This window comes from Lemur catta, chromosome 15, assembly GCF_020740605.2.
Source record: "Lemur catta isolate mLemCat1 chromosome 15, mLemCat1.pri, whole genome shotgun sequence".
Lineage (NCBI taxonomy): Eukaryota > Metazoa > Chordata > Mammalia > Primates > Lemuridae > Lemur > Lemur catta.
This window is the reverse complement of record NC_059142.1, coordinates 35691186-35710960: the sequence shown is the minus strand read 5'-3', so window position 1 is coordinate 35710960 and position 19775 is coordinate 35691186. Positions and strand designations below refer to the sequence as shown.

Genomic DNA, 19775 nt, shown 5'->3' with positions numbered 1-19775 from the left:
CTCCCTCGTTTTTCTCTCCTCCAATCACGCGCAGCCGCCTCCCTCACCCCCGGCGCCCCTCGGCCAAGGGACTCGCACCACCTGCCTCCAGCCCCCGCCCCCTCCTCTCCGCGACCTAGCCTCCGCAGGCGCAGGAGCCTCCCCCCAGCTCTGCAAGGCGCCCAGGAGCAAATGAGGAGCGCGGGCCCGGCCAGTCTCGGGTTCTCGCTTGTAAACTTTATTGTAACTCTTCCGCCCTTTTCAGGCGCAGACAACAGAACAAAGTATAGAGGAACAACAAAATATATAATTAGCCCTCCCTCCCCCCCATAAAGCAATTCACGGATACAGGATACATTCTCTTCACAGTAAACCTAAGAACACTTTTAACAATTGCCCACAGCGCGCATGCTAACTAAAGCAACCTCTTTTGAGAAACACTTAAGACGAAATTGTCAAACCAAAGGTGGGGGGTGGGGGAGGAAAAGAGAGAAGCAAGAGAGAAAGCCAGCCAGCTAGGGAGGGCAGCGGGGAGAGAGGGGTTGGGAGGGGAAATGAGGACGCAGCGAGAGAGAGAGAAAGAGAGAGAGAGAGAGAGAGAGAGAGAGAGAGAGAGAGAGAGAAAGAAGAGAAGAGAAGAGAAGAGAGAGAGAGAGAGAGAGAGCCAGGGAGACAGAAAGAATTACGGCGTGAATAGGCAGTTTCATGTTGTTGGGAGAACTTAGCAGAAATCGGTACCTCGGTCATTACAAAGAAGCACGTTCAAAGGAAAAAAAGACCATTGCACAAGGAGGCTTTTTACACGGGGCAGGGGGCGGGGGCACAGGGGGGGGCACAGCCGGGCCTCGGCCGCTCACCCTTGCGGGGCGAGGGAGTCTTTGCTTAAAATCCTTTCCTTTTCCCCCCGGCCCCCAAGAGAAGGGAAGGAGATCCACGGTAGCTCACACACAGAAGCTATTACGAGATACTACCACTAGCGGGGACTGGCGCGGCGGGGACGCTGCGGTGGGAGGCTCGGCTCCTGGCTCCGCTCGCGGGGCCAGAGCTCTCTCGGGCGAGGGCGGGTGGCGGCGGCGCGGTCGGGGACCGGCGGACGTGCGGGAAGCCGCGGCCCTGGCAGTCCCAGCTGGAGCCTACTTCTTGTCACCCTTCTGCGCGTCGCCCTCGTCCGCCGCCTCCGGGACCCGCTCCAGCTTCTGTTTCTCCAGCTCCTCCTGCTCGCATTTGCTGCTGGGGAACTTGTCTTTGTTGTTTTCTTTTTTCCACTTCATCCTCCGGTTCTGGAACCAGATTTTGACCTGTCTCTCTGTCAGTCCCAGCGCATGCGATACCTCGATTCGCCGCTTGCGAGTCAGATAGGGATTAAATAGGAACTCCTTCTCCAGCTCCAGGGTCTGGTATCGGCTGTAGGTCTGTCGGCCTCGCCTGCGTCCGGCGGCTGCTGGGAATGGGGGAAAGGGCGAGACAGAGGGGAGGGGAGAGGAGGAGAGTTGGGGGAGGGGACAGAGACGGAGAAGATTGGAAGATTCGTGAACGAGCCTAGGAGACCAGTATAATAAGGGCAAGGGACCTTCTACCCCATGCGGGGGTAGGGGGCGCAGAGAGGCCGTGGTCGGCGGGGGGGGGCGGGGTGAGGGGGATCAGACACCAGTGAGTCCAAGGGAGCCAGAAAGGAGAGCCCCTTCCCCTGGTAACCAGCACCAGAGTTGGGTGGAGGGTGGTTCAAATCTATTAAAAGTGCCATAAACTTTAGAAGGAAGGATGTGAAGGAGGGGGGAAAATAAGAATAAAAAAGCAGGGTGGGGACGAATGAATCCACCTTGAAAAGCCCCCAGAGCCTCTGCCCCAGAAGAAAAGTTTCTTCAGGGTAATTAAACTATAAAGCAATTGAGAAGTGCAAAAGTTGAGCGCCCCTACTCCCACCACCCTCTCTCCACTACCCCCCATAAAACAGTAAAAGAAAAAAAAGGAGGGGAAAGAGAAGAAAAGTAAGGCAGGGTGAGGGGTTTATGGATTCAGGAAATGTCGCTTAGCGACCCCCCTTCAAGGGAAACAAAAAAGAAAGAAAGAAACCGAAAAAAAGAAAAAGAAAGAAAGGAAGGAAGAAAAGGAAGAAGCGGAGGCGACCGGAACGGAGCCCGCAAGTCTTCCAGTAGCTACAGGGAATGCGCCCGGGCCTGCTCGGCCCCCTACCCGGCCTTGGGCCCTCCCGGCCCGCCCTGTCCCACCGGCCCCGCCACGAGCTCACCTTGCGGGCGCATCCAGGGGAACAGCTGTGTGGGCGACGGGCTCTGCTCCGAGCCCTCAGCCTCCTCGCCCAGGCCGCTGGCAGCCGCGAGCTTGCAGTCTGCGTACTGCACCAGGTCTGGATCCTGCGCACCGAATAGGCTCTGGCGCTGCAGCGGGTCGTAGCCGTAGAAGTTGCCCGGGTCCCCGTGGCACGCCACGGCGCACGGGTTCTGCTGGTAGGGAGCCGTGGACAGCGACGATGGCCCGTGGTAGAACTCCTGGATTTGCGACGGGTGTTGGAAGCTGCCGCCGCTGCTGGGACCGTACACCACGGTGGGTCGGCCGCCCAGGTCCTGGGCGAAGCCGCAGTCATAATAATTGGGGCGCAGGGACTCCCCGGTTTTGTATTTGGAGAACAGTGAGTTGACGAAATAAGAGCTCATTTTATTGAATTTTGAGGCGGCGGCGGCGGCAGAGGCTGTAGTTGGGGGCTGTTGGGGAGGGGGTGGGGAGGGGGAAAGGGAGGGAGAGAGAGAAAAAAAACGCGGATTCGCCGGCTCCTAGTCACCCTCGCCAGGAAAGGAGAGGGAAAGGGAGGAGGAAAAAAAAAAAGAAAGAAAAGAAAGAAAAGGCGAAGAAGATCTCGAAGCCGCCACACTTTTTGTGATTTCCAGGAATAGAAAAGGACAGAGAAGCCTCCAAAAGTCTAAGCTTGCATGGCAGCCGCGGCTCGCTCGCCCTCCCCCCCACCCCCCACCCCCCAAACAAAAATATACCGCCACTTAAAGAGGTCCTCGCTTTACATTTCGAAGAAGGGATGCCAGTTCATAAACAGTTTTCGGTGATTTACTTCCCTGCAAATGAGTTGTTTCATATTTTGCACTGTCTTTTCATGATCATTTGCATCCATTAGAGACCCCGCATCCTATTGGCTTCTTCGTACTCCTCCCGGACAGAACGCAGAGCGAGGGTGCGAGCGAGAGAGCGAGCGAGAGAGAGAGCTAGAGCGAGAGAGCGCCAGGGAGTGAGGAGAGAGCGGAAAAAAAAAAAAAGAGGAGGGGAAGAAAAAAAACACCCAGGGAGAGAGAGGGGGAGAGGGGGGAGAGACAGAGGGGGAGAGGGAGAGGGGGTGAGAGAGAATGAATACGGATTAAATCTGTTTAACTACCTACATTAATGAGATATCTCTCGCCTCACAACAAATCAAATACCTTCGCAGACCACCCCCAAAGACTGATGTGGGGGAGTCACGGAAAAAAACCACGCACACACACATACACAACGCGCCAGGCGTAGGCACGCTGTTAATTTCGCGATTTTAACGAGGCAATTGGAGTCTTTCTAAATGTCAGGGTCGCTTCGGAAAAATGTAAAAGAACACGGTTTAATTGCGCCGAGTTTTAAAAGGTCCTATAAATGTAATTGGTATTTTAATACAAGTTATCAAATCATACAGCTTCCTCTCCTAAACATATTTTCAAACAAACGAGGTAGTCATATTTAAAGCTTTAATGATCAATTTCCTTATTATTGATAAAGGTTTAACTATCGTGTGGAGGGAATTGGCTGGGTAACCGGCCCCCCAAAAAAGGGCTGTAAACTCTTTAACAAACTATAAAACGCAATAAAGCCGGAGTCTGTTGTTGTTTATGCCGCAGCGCATAAAAGCTGTTAGCATTTTACGAGTTCTTTCCTCTACAGCTATAAAACTGCAGCTTCGATCGCCCCCGCCGCCCGACTGCAGCACGGTGGGGGTGACGAAGCCGAAATGAGAACGATTATGGGTGTTTTTTTTTTCCTTCGGCGCAAACGGTGACTTTTCCCGAGATTTTTGCCTCCTTCAGCCTTGGCAAGCACCTGCCCACACCCCATCTCTTCAGCCCCCAAAGGGTCCCCTCTCTGCCCTGACCTGGCCAGTCACACAACTTTCCCTCATTAAACAAATAAGCAAGGATTTTCTGTGGAGCAGGGTCTGAGAGACCTTGAAGAGGGACGGGCAGGGGGAGAAGAAACTTTCTGGTTAATGGGCGATGGTGAAGCACCGAGCAAAGTTCGCCTACAACTGCAGATTCTGCGGTTCTGCACAATCTAGGCTTGCTGGGAGGAGTGCTGAAGCCGGGGCTCTGGAAGGCACCTCGGTCCAGTCAGTGCTTTCAGGGCAGAGTTTGCTTGAGGGGAGAGGGGTCTGAGGCTATCAAAGGGATGACACCCCAGGGGGCTGCCCTGCACCTGCACTCAGGTCTTGGAACCCAGTAAATAAGCCCAGTTGGCTCCCAACCTACCCTGGCCAACGCCCTGCCCCCTTCTGCAGTGCCCTAGGGTGAGAGGGCACCATCAACCACAGACACACATCAAAAGGAGAGAAGGGCAATGGAGGCTCTTGCTGGGCAACCGGGCCCTGGCACCTGGCCTTGGTACCTGCTGTTCTATGCTCTGGGCTGCCCTGGGCAGTGGCTGCAAGGTATGTGTTTGGAAGGAGACATCTATTTGTCCTCAGTGTCCCCAACACCCTTTGAGCCACTGTCACTATCTAACCTGACTTTAGGGTGGAGGGAATTCAGATAGAGCTGAGTATCCCATTTTCTCTTCTCTCCCCTTGAAGAGCCTCTAGTTAAACCCGGCTCTCCCTGCAGACCTGGGGACCAGAGGCCTGAAACACAGAATGCTGGAGCAAGCTGTTGGGGGCACATTCTATGCCCACCACCTTCCCTGCCTACCCGGCCTAATGATGGTGATGGCCAGGCTTTAGAAGGCCCATTCTAAGGTCAGAACCAATGGCCTCCTGAAGCAGCCTATCGGCAAAGGAAAGGCAAGGAAGGAAAGAGAGAAAGAAAATTTCTAGCTACAAAAGTGGAGGCTTTACAAATACATTCAATCCATTGTTTATTCAAGAGAGAGTGGTTTGCTTTTAGAGGGGTACCTTTTGGGAACCCCATACACCCCAATCTTTATAAAAATGAAATTATCACCTTTTCCAAGGGAACGTTACCAGTGGGGTCACATCTACAACAGTGAATCCAGAGAATGGGAGAGGGGCTAAAAGGGAGAGAGAGAGAGACAGAAAAGAAAAAAGAAGTAGAAAGAACCAGGGTTTTGAATTTTCAGCGCGTGGCTAAGGGGGCCGTGAGGCAAAGGAAGGCAGAGTTAAATTGTTGCCGAAGCAAACATTTTTATCAAGTGCCGGGGATTTTATGGTCATGATTTGAGGACTCACCAGCGAGGTAGAAATTCAATGGCTTGTTCTAAATCATCCCTTCACCGTGCCAGAAATTCCTGATGGAAGGAAAATGTTTCTATTATAAGAAAAAACAAGAAAGAGCGAGGAGATAATTTATAAACACCCAACGGAACGCAGATTTATTAGAGAAACTCAAGTTGAGGAGAAACTCCGCTTGCCTCTTTGCTCTGCGTCCTGGGGGAAGAGAGGAGAGGCTGTGGCCAGGGTAATTTTGAGGGGGGTGGAGTATCTATTGCTGGTGCAGGTTTGTCCGGACGGGAGACAGGGTTCTGGCGGGGCTGAAGGAAATAGATTTGGAAGGGAAGGGGCTGTGGACAGCCGGAGCGCGGACCTCAGTAGGAAAGTGTCCCGCATTCAGGCCTCCAGCTTCTAAATTATGAACGGACCTGAGCCCCCAGGTTTGCCTGGGGCCAGGGCCCGGGCGCGCGGGAGCCGCAGCTCTCACCTGGAAGCTGAAGGACGCCCGGAGAACCCAGCTCCTGCTCCCCGACGCCGCGCCTGCCCTCACACCCACCGGCAAAACGCGCATTATTTTGGCGGCCCAACTTGGGGCGTTCAGAGCATCCCGAGGAGATATCCGAGCCTTCCCGCACCCCGCCGCCCTGGGGAGCCCCAGCCCTTAGCCTGGGTCACCCGGCTCGCGCCCAGCCCCGACCCGGACACTTAACAAAGGCTCTGGAGCCTGCACCCGTGCGGAGCCGCCCCTCAGGCTTTGGGCAACTCCGAATTTTCCAAAAACCATGGCTCCATTCCCCGCAAATGGGAGCCTCCCAGGCTGTCTCACCCGGTTCCCTCTCCAGCCGGAGTGGGCAGCCCCCTCGGGGCAGCTGCTTCTCCATCCGGACCTCATTTTGCCAGTTCGCCCCTCTCACCTGCCCTGCTCACCGGCATCCGAGGACATTCCTTTCGCCCCCCTCCACGGAAAATCTCATTTTTCCGAATCAATTCTTCTTTTTTATTTGGACCCATTATCTCTATTATTACGATTATTCCCGGTTTTCACGCATTTGTTGCCCCAGCGAGTATAGCAACTGGGTGGGAAGCACTGAGTCCTCCTCGTGGGGGAAATTCAGAAAATTGACCATTTGAGGAGAGGGGGGAACACCACTATATCTGAAATCTATAAAATGGGGGAGAAGGCCATAGCGAACCCTATTTTTTTTTATTACGTGCAAATTATTCATGACTTTTGGTAGCGCTCAGTTCATAGATTGAGAGCCGACTAAGGTGCGGCGCGGAGATGCGGATGTCCGCAGCCGCCGCACCCGGGATTTTCACGTGGAGCAAGGGTGCCATCTAGCGGCCGCTCCGCCAAAAGGCTCCCGCCGCCACCGGCTCGGCCAGGTTCTCCAAGAGCCAGCCAGCCGCGGAGGCGACCAGAGAAACTTTCATTATTAGCAGAAAAGGGGGAGGGATACAAGAGCGGACCAGAGAAAAGGCATCGGAATCAGGGAACGGTTCATGAAATTGTGCAGATAAGCTAAAAAAAAAAAACCATGGAGGAGGGAGGAAAAAAAGAAGTCATAAGCTTTTTTTTCTACTTACACCCCCCCCACCAGTCCCTAATTTCTAGCGGAGACCGCCAAGCTGTGCACCCATTTATGGCCCGTAAAAGGGAGAACCAAGCACTTTTCAAACTCCGAGGAGAAACAATTGGGCTTTCTGTAGGGGGAGAGGAGGCCTGAGAGGATGGGATGAGACTGTAAAAGGATCAAGGGGCTGCCCGCGCCCAGACGTCTGGCCCCGCCGGGCCTGCATGTGTGTGTGCGTGTGCGTGTGTGTGTGTGTGTGTGTGTGTGTGTGTGTCTGTGCGCGCGCAGGGGGCTTCTCATTTATGGTGCCTGATTCTGGAGGGGGTGTGAAGAACAAAGACAAGAGTCCCAATTGCGAGTTGCGATCTCTAAAGCATTTGCGACAACAAAGTGTTCTTCCCTCCCCCCATCTTCCCTAATCTCCCCTCTTTGCCCCCTGGGGCCCCGGAAGCCCCAAGCCCCGCGTTCTGGGCGGGTGAAGGTGGGGGCTGCGAGCGGGGCCCACCCATTTCCCCCGTCAGGCTCGGAGCCCAGGCCCAGCTGCGGCTCTCTCAGCTCCGGAAAGTTTCCCCTCACTGTTTGCTTTGCTGCTGTTTAGTTTCTTAACCTTCAGAAATTTATACGCTATAAACTTTTATAGCGGTCATATTCTTTTATTGCAGCGCACACGGCATTGAATTCCTCTCCCGGCTTCTCTCTGCCTCGCACTCACCCGGTCTCTCCCTCTGAATCTCTCTCTCTTTTATGACAACCGATTTCCCCATCTCCGGCTTCGGAGCCTCCGCATCTTTGCCTTTGTTTGTCTTTAAAGAAGCAACCCGGGGCTCGGGATCCAGACGCCGCCGCCGGAGGCCCCTCCGGGCGCCTGGCCCCCTACCCCGCTGCACCGCGTCCGCTTCTAGCCTCACTTTCGTGTTTCCTTTTGGCAGAATAGGGCTTCTCCGCTCGTTCTCAGCGCCGGCCGGACCCCGGAAGCTCAAGATGGGGAGGCAGCCTAGTCTACACCAGCTGTAATGCCAGATTCATTCTGTATCCCCAGTGGAACCCTCCTTGCTGAGTGCCTGTCCTGGCTGCCTTGCCTGGAGCTTCGCTTCTCCAGGCTTCTGCTATCTCTCCGATCCTTTCGTGTCACCCTTTCGTTCGAGGGGGGTAGGCCTGGTCTTCCCACTTGCCGGCTCCTCTCACTGGGCCAGGCTTTGTTCCCATGACTACCCCAACCCGCAGGATGTCCGCGGGCTTCTGTGTCGCCCGGGTGGGTCTGGTGACAGGCTTGGGCGGGAGGCCGGCTGGGGACCGTCAGCCGGGCCGAAGTGGAATCCTAAAGCCTGGATAAGAAAGGCAGGCTGCCGAGAACTGCGGTCTTCATAGGAGGCTCTGGTGGGACACCAGAGGGACAGAAAGGTGCCTTCCGAACCCGAGTTTAATTCTGGGATCCTTTTGGGAGAATTTTATTCTCTCCTGAGACATTTCTGATCCACACTGAATGCCCTTTCCGGCCATTGGGAGCTGCTTACCCGGGCCTCAGCCCCTACCAAACCCAGCCCGCCTCAGACCAAGGCAGCTACCCTGTGGCTTAAATTGGTGCCTCAAACCCCAAGTGACGGCTGACAACCCTAAGGGACTCACTCCCTTTGAGCAGAAGGAAGGACAGCCCAGCCTGCCTGAGGCCTCTGTCTACACCCAGCCACCCTGCTGCAGGGAAGAGCAGAGGGAAGTTGCTGCTCCTTTGCTCGGCATTTTAAAGTGGCCAAACCAAGGTGACATTCTCAGTGGCTGAAAGAGGAGTTGCAGGGACACTTGCCTTCCCTCCTGCTCTTACACAGGTGGGGAGGTCTACAGTGCAACTTTGGGAGAAGACGTCATTGCTCCCCAAGACCCAGTCCCCTCTCCAAACCACCCATATTCCCTTTTCTCCCTCCTCCAGCCTTCCAGTTCTCCTGTTGGGAGACTCTTGCTCACTTTAAGCAGTGGTCTTGGGACCTTGTGTCGGGGACCAGCTCTCAGCTCCACCGGAGCAGGGAGCTCTGCAGAGGCACCTTGCTCTGCAGGGTCTGAGAAGCAAGCTCTTGGGCACAGCAGTCTCTTTTTTCCAATCCTCGATCCCGGCAACTGGGATCTCTATGGTCAGGTGGGAGAGCTAACACACAATAAGACACAAGGAGAGATTTATTTTCTAGAGTGATATATATTTTTTGTTCTTTTTCTTTTTCTTTTTTCTTCCAAAACAAACGATTAGAGCTCTAGGCCCCTCACCCTCCCCACTCCCACCCACAACCCTCCCATATAAGCGACAACTGAAAACAGGCGAGACAATCACCCCCAAAGAAGTCACAAAACACAAGCACAATTTCACGACAGCCACCGACAAAGCAAAAAACTTCTACTGGGATGCTCCCTTGCAGGATCAGGAGAAGCAGGAGCAAGAAGGAATTGGAGGGGATTGAGAGCTGGGGAACTAGGGGGGAGGAGGGGAAGCAGAGAGTAAGCTTCTGTCTGATGCTTAGGTGCGATTTAGTTTCTTTCCTTTGCATGCGGGACTGCTGCCACAGAAGCGTGCGATCGCACCAGTCGCGCAGATCGCCGCCCAGGCCGGTGTAGCAAAGCCCGGCGCTGGGGCCCGTCTCCTCTGGCGCTCGGTCGGCTGCCGCCTAGCCCAGGGCTCCTCCGCGCGGGAAGCGGGCAGGATGGGGAGGAACAGCGCCGAGCTATGCGCGCTGGGGCCATAGCTCCTCCCTGTCCCGGATAACTTACCCCGAAGGGTGCTCAGGAATCGATTCACAATAAATTCTCAGTCAGGTTCCACTGAGCCAGCCTTCCTGCCTACAGTGGTGGGGTCGACCTAGGGGGGGAGTGTGGAGGGTGGAGGGGATTTTCTACAAGGGGCAGCTTGGCTCGCTGGTGCAAGGTGGATTTGGCCGAACAGAGAGTTGATTTCAGAGCTAGGAAGGACGCGGAATAATGCAGGGCTGGTGGAGAGCAAGAGAAGCTACAGTCTGTCAAGTGGGGCACAGATGAACAGGAGGACGACATTGTCAAGGCTCTATGACCCACAGTTTGACCTCCTTTTGTTGGAAGGAGAGGAAACCATCATGCAGAATTAAATATTTCCTGCAACAAAATGTGGAGGGTGGAGTGGGGGAAAGCTCCACTTAAGGTATCTTCCTAAGACCACTTGCTGCCTTTTCTTGCCCTTTCTAGCCCACCAGCTTGGGAGCTAGGTTTGCCCCATCTACCTGAGGCCCCATGGCCTAGGTATAGGTGGTGACTCCATAGGGAAGGTATTGCAATGCTGACACCTTGGGGCTGCAGCGCCTCATTCAGGAGTCTGTCTCTGTCTCTACACATCTTCTCCGTGCGTATTTGCTTCAGGGGTAGAACCCAGGCTTGCCTGATGGTCTGAGGACTGTTCTGCCAGATTTGATATTTGACAGTCTGCATTTGGGGTGTCAGTTCACTTGACTGAATGGTGGCTGTGAGCTTTCCCTGTTATTACTGTGGGCTCCAGGCTGTATGTTTGTGGGTATCTGCTGGGCTGTGTGCAGTTGGAGTGTCCCTGGACAACTTTTGGATTGGTGCAGGGAGGGAACAGGCAAGCTGGAAGGGGCTGGGGCTTCCCAGAAAAATTACAAGGGATGCTAGGCGCTTGACTAGGGTCTCTCTTTCCTTGTGGCCCATCACCTTCTTAGGAACCAACTACTTCTACCTTCTAAATCAACAAAACTTTCTCCTGATGCCCAGGGAGAAGAGAGACAGGTAAGGGCAAAGGAAAGGAGAGAGGCTCTAGGTGCAGGAAAAGGACTTGGAGATAAAGATGCCCTTCCCCATTCACTTGAATACATCCCAGACAGCACTGGCTTTGCAGCCATCACATAAATAAGAGATGGGGAAGAGCAGGGGAGGGCTGAGGGTAATCTTTACTCTTTGCCCTGTTCCTTATTCATTTTCTTCATTTTCATCCGCCGGTTCTGAAACCAGATTTTGACTTGTCTCTCACTCAGATTGAGGAGTCTGGCCACTTCGTGCCTACGGTCCCTGGTGAGGTACATATTGAACAGAAACTCCTTCTCTAGCTCCAGCGTCTGGTATTTGGTGTAGGGACAGCGCTTTTTCCGGGAAGAGCGAGCGTGCAGCCAGTTGGCGGAGGGGTTGGCTGAAAGAGAAGCAGGGATAGAATCAAAGAAAGGAAGGTGGGAGTGAAGGGCCCCAGACCAAGAGGGTGCACCCCTGGTCTCCACTCCCCATCTTGCATTGGAGAGGAGGCACCTGAGCCTTCAAGCTCCCAGAAAGGGTCCCACAGACGGGCCAGCAGTTGCTAGAGACACCTCCAGGTGAGAGGTTATTTGGAGAGGATGGAGCCAGAGTGTGCCCAGGCTTCCTCAGAACTTCCAAAGCTTTGTCTATCTCAAGTTCTGTCTCAATTTTTCTCCACTTGGGTCCAAACTTCTTAGGACCCAGGTCAGAGCCCAGAATGGCTGAAGCCCCACCACCAGTGCCACCAGACTGTCTAGGGGTGGCCGACCTGAAGGGTGCTGGCTCTAGGTCTAGGAGGTGAGAGGAAGGGTGGAGTGGGGGAGAGGGGATTTCTGTTCAGCCACAGCCAAGAGACCTCTCAGCCCTTCAGTCCATGGAGTACACCCTGCCTTGATCATAAGCTTGCATCTCTAGGCCACATGGCAGCAGGCATGTGTGTCTGTGGAGAAATCTCCCCCTCTGCCACCACCACACACCACAAATACAGGTCTGCACTTAGAGCCGCAAACATCCAGCACACTCCAATTCACACACAACGCAATTGCAACCATTTATCAACTCCAGCCTATGGACAGGGGAGCGCCAGAGCTCACAGATAACTTATGGTTGCAATAGTCTCTCCTTTTCTGCTCCTGCTCAGCTCATAGTTTGGTTAACACAAGTACAGGGAAATTGGGGAGCAAAATCCTCCAGTCCCAAGGTGGGGAGCCAGAGACCGTGTGAGGATAACAGAAAGCCCTTCACAGCACACCTAGCCTTACCTGGCCCTGTGTGTTTGGGGAGGGAGGTAGAGAAAGGGTCAACTGAGTGGAAGAGGAGCAAAAAGAGGAAATAGGCTTGTCCTCTCCTTGGCATCTCACCCCCTACCCTGGAATGCGGAAAGTTGCCAAATGAAGCCAAGCCAATTAAAAATAACAGCCACCCGCTACTAGATTCCTTCTCCCCAAATGAAAAGCTCTAGATATTTAAAATAAAAAAAATTCGGTTCATCCTACACTAAGTACCCTGTCTTACCAATTTGCACTGCTATTTCCTTAATGTGATTGCCTGGGATGGGACCCACAGCCGCATTAAATATGAAAGAGGAAAAAAACTGTTAATAATTGATCCCAGCCAAATGGCCGCCTTGCAATAATGAGCTTTCCAGGCAGAGTTTGGGGGTTTGGGATGGGGGAGTCTGTTTGGGGGTTCCCCGGGAGACTTTGGGAAGAGCCATGTTCCCCAAATGCCAGCTCTTCTGACTCAACCTGGCGGGTTGAAGGTGGTGGGACCCAGCAGGGACCTGAAAGGAATGGGGCAGCTCTTTACTCTCCAGCAAGCAAAGATGTCCCAGAGGGCCCTTGGCCACTCTGTTGGTGGGAAATCTGGCAAGGAGGGCAGAGAGGCTTAAAAAAAATTGGACTCCCTACGTCCCCAAAAGAGCCAGGGGTGAGGACTTGACCCGACAGCCTTCGGGATTATTGTTTGGGGCTAAGAACCCCCTAACCCATTTGCCCTTCTCAGCCTTAAAAACAAAAAATATAAGAACCCCCTCCTCTCACCGGGTAGCACCTCCTGGAAATTAGCCAGACTTGGGGTACTGGCAGGAGTGCTTTTGAGGAGTGGAAGGTGAAGAGAAACTACCCAGGAAGGGTAAAGTTCTCCGCCTCTCCGCAATCCTTTCTTTCCCCTCCCCTCCGCTCCCCTGGGTCCCTTCGGGATGCCCCGAAATTCGGAAGCGATTCCCAGGCTCCCCGCGAGGCGGACAGCGGTGGCTTGGGCTACGGAACCCCGCGGAGAGCAGCGGGGAGGGAGGAGGTGGCTCGCAGAAAAGGAAGCGGCGGCCCAGGCAAGGATGCGGAGGAAGAGAGGGGGCCACCGGAGGGAAGGCTCCCGGGAGGGGCCGGCGCATCCGGGGAGGAGGCTCAGTCACCGCGTCCTGGGCTTCCCCCGCCCCTCCCGGCGCCGGCTGCGAACCCTTCACGGCTACTGCGCGAGATTTGCTAGGAACAATCCTCCGCCAAGCTGTTGCATCGCAAATAAAATCCTAATGAGCCCCCTCCCCCTTCGCCTTGGCCGGCTTTTACGGTCTGCGCGTGGCGCGGTGAGCTCTGCCAGCCGCGCGGTCCCGGGCAGCCCCGTGCGCTCCGGCCCTTGCCGGCGCCGGCTCTCGGCCTCGCTAGCCGCCAGCCCCGGCCCCCGCCAGCTCCTCTCCCGGCGGTCGCCGGTCTATAGCCCGGCTTTCTGCTGCGGCCTCAGGGAGAGAGGGGGAAGGGAAGGCGAGAGAGCAGCGAGTTGGTCCCTGAGCCCCAGTTCCCCTGCAGAACTTGAAGTAGTGGGGGCGGCGCTCCTCCAGCGGCCTCAGTCTCCCTTTCTAGGGCACCCAGATTTTACCTTCCCTCCTTCCTCCTTCCTCCTCCCACCCCCCGCTCTCGCTCTCCGGCCACCGCCGTGTTTTCCCTTCACAATGTCCGCAGTTTATTGCCTCTCCCCTCCCCTCCCCCTCGCCTGGCCTTCGGCCTGGGTATTTCCTCACTTTTTATAACTTACTTTGATCCGGCCTCTCTTTGTCCTCGCTTCCTTCGCAAATTTTATTGTCCCCGTAGCCGGGTCTTTGATTAGACAGGACGGCCTCCCTGCCCGCCGAAGTTTCCAAACTGTACTCGGGCGTGCCCTGTTTGAGCAGCTCCCCAGGCGCGCCCAGCAGCGGCTCCGCCTTCACCGCCGCCTGGCCCTGCCCCGGGCCAGCTTCGCCGCGCGGCGCGGGCTCCAGCCAGGTGCGGAGGTACCTGCTCTCCGCCGGCGGGACGCCCTGGGGCTGGATGTAGGGGTGGTAGACCGACGGCAGGCTTCCGGACGCGTGAGGGCTCAGCGGCGCCCAGGAGGCGCCGAACACCGGCGCTTTGGGCTGGAAGCTGCACGAGGGGAACTCCAGGTGCTCCGCGTGGCCCGGCTGCCGCGGGCTCGCGTACTGGCCAGAAGGAAACTTGGCTGGAGGCGCGTCCTCACTCTCGTGACTTATGATCGAGTCGACATAATAGCTGCTAAGCGTCCCAGAAATGGACATTCTCAGACATTATCCGGGCGCTCGCAGGGGGAAGGGAAGCACTCGCGCGGCGGCGCCCAAGCAGGGAGAGGTGGCACCCGGACCGGTGTGAGGGCTTTCGGACGCGACCCCCCCAGCCCCCCACCCTCCCACCCCCACCCCCTGCTCAACTTCTCAGCCAACAAAGTACAGTGGAGCAGCCCGGCTCAGCGCTCCTTGCAAAATGATTGGTCAAAGTTTTTCCGACTGCCTGATAAAGCGTCAGCTCCGACATAAATCAATCGGGCGAGGGGGCTGCGCTCTCGCTGTCATCCGTCCGCACCGCATTCCATATCGAGGATGGATTGTTTTATGCTGATGCAATGTGCTATCACGTCAGGGCTCCGGCGGCCACGTAACCTCAGCCCGAGCTGCCGGCCGCCCGCCCCCCCCACCCCCGCCCGCCCGCCCGCTGCAGGAAGCGGGGGGAGTTCTCGACGTGGGGCGGCGGGGGCGGAGGAGAGGCGGAGGGAAGCAGCGGGCTGCCTCGGGAGGGACGCGAGCTGTGGAGCCCTCTCCCCAGGCGGGTCGGGGAGGGAGGGAGGGACAGCCAGGGCAGAGGGAGGGAGAGAGCCCCAGCCCAGGGAGCAGCCAGAGAGGCCCGACAGCATAATTAAAGAGGAGGTGGTCCTGCACACACACCTCCACCTCCACCCCGCAGGCACTCATTTCCTCTCCTCTGTCCCCTTGACGGAAGATGTTTATTAAACAACAACAGCAGCAGCAATCCACAGGAGGTGAAGTGGAAGGGACAGGGGAGAAGTTGGGGGTTTTAGGACGTTTTCAGATTTGGAGGGGACCCTCTGTGCACTGTTTGTGGAGATTTAGGTTTCTGGGTGCTTCCCTGACCCCTCAGTAGCTGAGGGAGAAGAAGAGAGGGGAATAAAACAGGATGAGTGTCCCAGAATCCACTATCTGTCCTGAAATTAGAACCTGCCTGAGGTTAAAGGGATTCATCAGGCGCTGGAAACTTGAGCCTCCGAAAGAGTTTAATACAAAGCTCCTTTAAATGTCTAGGGCCTTTCTCTGGCCCTGGCCAGGGGGATGGATGGAGGGGCTAGGAGAACCACCATTTCTCCTTCTCTCCCCTGAATAACCACCCAGGTCCTTAAAATTGCCCAGATAAGGGAGTTGAACATGAAAAAGGGTAAGGGCACTTCCCTGAGGTGTCACCAGAGCAGAGGCCTTGGGAAAAGATCCCCAACCAGCATGGGAAGGGGTCCCGAATTATCTCCCCTTCCACCCAGAGAGGAAGGAGCCAAGGCCGAGTTTTCCACCCTCCTGTGCCGTTCCTCTCACCCTGGATTGCTGCTCTGGATGACTTCTGAATACCGGCATAGGACACCAGTATGGACAAGGAGCCCCTAGGGTCAATCTGTCACCCACTCGCTGCCTTTCTTCCTGCAGAGCCCCTCACTGGAGCTTCCAAATAGCCCTTTTTATTGGTATCTACTATGCGGCCCTGCGCTGGGACTCCCCCAAGGCCACTGGCTGGCTTCCTGGTTCCTCTCCCAGCCGCTGCTCCTCCAGCTTCTGCCTGGGTGCAGTCGCCTGTCCTGGCATGGGGCGCACTCTCGGGGAGGCGCGGCCCCCAGACAGACGCAGTTCTCCTCCTCGGTTGGGTTTAGGGGCAGATCGGGGTGGATTTGTCGGCAACTCTCTGACCCAGAGCCATTATAAGGCAGGCTGCCCTCAGCTGGGTCCTTTTAACAAAAGCGGGGCCACTCTATCTTGGGGTTTTATCTTTCTGGCCACACACCCATCCCTCTGCCCTGCGGAAGGCTGCGGATCACCTCTGCACAAGCACAGACACACTCCCGCCCACTTTTCTTTCCAAATGAAGCCATCTCGTGTCATTACGTGTGAAATACGAGGGTGAAGCGCCATATTTCTTCACATTATGGCGATTTCAAAATGATTTTTTAAAGATCAATGCCGGCGCCCAGCTGGCCCTCTCCTTTTCCAACCCTGTTTTCCGAGGGCGACAGCCCGGCAGATCGGCAGATCCGGAATCAAACAGCGTGAAGATCTGCTTTTTCCATAGGACCCAAGTGGGGAAACAAAAATCCGATGCAAATTCTTCTGAGTAGCGGTTGGACGCTTGGGAAAGTCGAGGGAGCTCCCCGGACTCGCCAGAGAGAAAGCTGGGCGCTGAGCGAATGAATCACAGTTAAGGCAAAGCACCTGTTCTCGATTTGCCAGACGCACGGAGTCTGCTGTCAGCTTTACCTGTAATAAATATACTCTTCAGGAAAAAAAAACAACCCTCCCCACACATAAATAATGGCGTTATGAAGCATGACAGGCTGAGTATATGATTTTCTGTAGTATATAAATTAGGGCCCAAAAGGACATGTGGACTGCGGACTGGGGCTTTTTTATTTATGGAAAAGTCACAGCACTGGGCTGTCCTTAAGACCTAAGCTCTATAGGCCCTGGGCTCTGACTATCACTCTCCTGGTTCCCCTTCTCTGGCTTTGCGGCTGCCTCCCTGCAACAAGAGAGGAGTCAAGAGACCCACTTAGTTTAGGGAAGAAGTTAGAAGAAGAACATTTGGGCTCATGACTTGTCCCCATTAAGGGTGAACTCTCCCAGCAGACAGGGTTCAGGTTGTGTGTTGCTGTCTGCCTGGGATGTTTTCCCTAGCACCTGGTGGCTCCTGGGTGCTGGGTGAGGAGGGGACACAGGCCTCTTTTCTGAGACCAGAGCTTAGCCTTTGCTCACAAAGAAGGTGGAGCATGGAACAATTTCAAAATGAGAAGTTTTGGAGGTCTTGGTCTTCTAGAGAGAGGTGACTCCAGAGGGAAGAGAATGAACTAGCTCCCAAGTCCCAGACTCTACATCCCAGCTCACTGCCCTCCAGAGGATGTGGATATACCAAGCAAGGAGTCCCACCCCAGCCATGCTTTCTAGAAAGCATTGCTGCCCCAAACTGGAGTTCAACCCCAGCCTAGGCAAATGATTAAAGGGTCAGTTGAGAAGGCTTCCCTTATGTGGGTGCTCTGAGAACATGTGTACCCCCAAAACCTTGTTTTCTAAACCCAGACAACGGGTACCTATTATGACGAAGGGGAGCAAACAAGATTTCAGCCCCTGGAACGCAGCTTCCAAAGACACTTAACAGAGTGGTCACTTTAGTGGGGGTCACTTTGTCCTGAGAGAGCAAAACTGCTCCACATCCGACCCCTAATCCTAAAGAGAAAGAAGGAAAAACTCTGCCTTCCCTTGAAGACTCTTACCATTCCCCGCACTGAAGCCTCGCCCCGAACACAGCTGGGGCCAGTAGCTGGTAGCTTGGGGAAGGGCAGGCAGGGAAAAACGGCAGCCCCTGGCCATGCTGCGGCCCAGAGCAGCTAAAATTGAGGTTGAGGTTTGAAGAACAGAGACCGACGCTGGCCGGAACCAGCCGGTGAGTGCTCGTGTTTTGGGGGTGACTTTTGGGAGGGTCCATGGGAATAAGAAGGTGAGGAAAATCTAGAGGGAGGTAAGAAAATGGAAAAGAGGAAAAATAAAAACAATAAATAAGAAAGGGGAAAAACAGTTTGTTTTTAATTAAAGAGCGAAGCTGAAATTTATGCATGCTGTACTTGAATAGATGTTTGTATTCTGTATATTTCAAATCAATATTTCTGCATGGGGAACTCAGTGTGCAAATACAGTGTGCTCTATACTGTATGTAGAATATGATATGTAATAAATAAATCTGCCCAACTATAATACTAAATGTACTTGGGTATTTTGGGTGCTCGTATATAAGATCTAATCGTGCATATGTAGCTGCGTGTATAACCTCTGTGAGTGATGCAGGTTTACGATTCTGCTCATGTAAGATCAGTGACCCAAAAGTTTGTGTGTACATTTTAATAACCATCACACACCTATGGAGAAGGCAAAAACTTGGGTATTCGTATACTTGAATTATGGCTATAAAATAATAGCTAGTTTGGAAGTCTCACTTGAAAATCTGTCCCTTGACTTGATATTCAAGGAAAAATACATACCGTATCAACAAACAAAACAAATGCATGTGACTTAAAGCTGGATTCTATTACAATTTCCTTCCAAAACATTTCTCAGGAAGGTGAAGGAAATGTCTCAAATTGGCCCAAGAGAGATCATAAAATTCTGTGACTTTTTTTGTTCGACCATGAAATTCTTTGCCTCGTATCTTACCCAAAACTGCAGGGATGGTGTGCACTGTGTGATGCTTATTTCATGGTAGTGATGGGCACAGGGGTGCACAGTTACTTTTGCACACATGTGTCCGACACAAGTGTGAAACAGAGGCAGACAGAGCTGAGCTGAGTGTTAAAGTCCGCACGTAATTATGGGGGTCATGCAAAAGCACTGCTGTGTGGAACAAAATTAGGAAAGTCCCCAAATCTATGCCCCCAAGCACCAGAGATATTTCTTCTGACTCAGGATCAGAGTCCAGACCCCCTCTGGTAAAGAGTGAGGCATGAGGACACTTGTTCCAGCCGAGGAGGCACACAAGGTCCCAGAACCCTCGCCTTTCGTACAAAACTGCCTCCAAAACAGGTGTCACATCGAATCTACACACTCGGGTTCAAACCTCTGTACTTCAACACTCTCTGAGTGGAGATCTTAATTGTGAAGTAATGAAATCTTCTGCCAAACCTCCCTCCCAGGATGTCAGAGGTGAAAGGAAGGATGTAGAGGTCAGTGGCCCAAGCCGACCTCAGGAATCTTCTTACCAATTCTCAGCCATCAAGGATATCTAAGGCAGGCAGTGGGGGTGGCTGACTCCTTGGGAGGGGGTATCCAGTAGGCCAAACGGGGTGGGCGGCAGGCCAGCGGAAAGGGGGCGAGCAGGTAGAAGGTTATTACAGAATTGCTTCCATAAAACCTGTGGCTGTTGTAAAACTCTGCTTTCCAAAGACTTTATTTCCTCCTTTCTCTCTAACATCCCCCTTTTTTCTTTTTACAGCACTTTTCCTGGGAGGGGGTGGCTAAGGGAGGATAGGGATGGAAGACAGTCAGGCTTTTAGTGACTTGGCAGGTTTGTGAGAGGCCCAGGGAGAAGTGAAATGAGGCTGCAGGGACATGCCAGACCATCTTCACCCGGACCGGAGGATGAGACACTGTCAAGGGACAGTGCTCTTAGCCTTTGCTTATCAAGACAGTGGTTGAAGGCTGCATTTCCCCTGAGCTGGGGGTGGCTCTTCCCAGTGCTCCTCTGCCCTAGCAGAGGCCTCTTGTTGAGAGACCCCCCCTGGCCCTCCAAGCCAGCCTGGCGCCAGAGCCCCATCCGGTTGGGCCTCTTTTCTTGGCCCCTTTGCACATTTCCTCTGCCTCGAGCAGGGGGAAAGTTTGGGAACAAAAGTTAGCTTATGCTTTGGAACAGTCCCCCTCCTTCCACCAGCACTTCTGGTTATTCCTTTCCTGGGCACAGAGCCAGCAGCCTTAAGAGGGCTGGGGTCCCTGAGAGGGTCTCACAGTCTCACCCTTCCCACCCCCCTGC

At 54.3% G+C, this 19775-nt stretch overlaps 2 protein-coding genes across 3 annotated transcripts; both read right to left on the bottom strand.

Annotated features, from left to right (window-relative positions):
* Window positions 1-196: 196 nt before the first annotated feature.
* HOXB8 (homeobox B8) lies at window positions 197-13822 on the bottom strand. 2 transcript variants are annotated; one of them, XM_045526277.1, is made up of 5 exons: window positions 13759-13822; window positions 5423-5481; window positions 2985-3209; window positions 2228-2699; window positions 197-1420 (listed from the first exon to the last, which is right to left on the bottom strand). In XM_045526277.1, exons 4-5 carry the CDS (start codon window positions 2649-2651, stop codon window positions 1113-1115), a joined length of 732 nt encoding a protein of 243 aa, XP_045382233.1. In that variant the 5' UTR covers window positions 2652-2699; window positions 2985-3209; window positions 5423-5481; window positions 13759-13822; the 3' UTR covers window positions 197-1112. The 2 variants fall into 2 exon arrangements, with proteins under 2 accessions (XP_045382233.1, XP_045382234.1); XM_045526278.1 differs by lacking the exons at window positions 5423-5481; window positions 13759-13822 and having other exon boundaries at window positions 2985-3252.
* Window positions 9144-14477, bottom strand: HOXB9 (homeobox B9). The gene is made up of 2 exons (XM_045526276.1): window positions 13759-14477; window positions 9144-11128 (listed from the first exon to the last, which is right to left on the bottom strand). Exons 1-2 carry the CDS (start codon window positions 14273-14275, stop codon window positions 10893-10895), a joined length of 753 nt encoding a protein of 250 aa, XP_045382232.1. The 5' UTR covers window positions 14276-14477; the 3' UTR covers window positions 9144-10892.
* Between the last annotated feature and the right edge of the window lie 5298 nt (window positions 14478-19775).

Coding starts and splice junctions, on each gene's coding strand:
- HOXB8 (XM_045526277.1), bottom strand. CDS start 2,651: ATGAGCTCTTATTTCGTCAACTCACTGTTCTCCAAATACAAAACCGGG. Junction 1,421..2,227: donor CCCCTGGATGCGCCCGCAAG/GTGAGCTCGTGG, acceptor CCCCATTCCCAG/CAGCCGCCGGACGCAGGCGA.
- HOXB9 (XM_045526276.1), bottom strand. CDS start 14,275: ATGTCCATTTCTGGGACGCTTAGCAGCTATTATGTCGACTCGATCATA. Junction 11,129..13,758: donor CAAAGAGAGGCCGGATCAAA/GTAAGTTATAAA, acceptor CTTCTCTTTCAG/CCAACCCCTCCGCCAACTGG.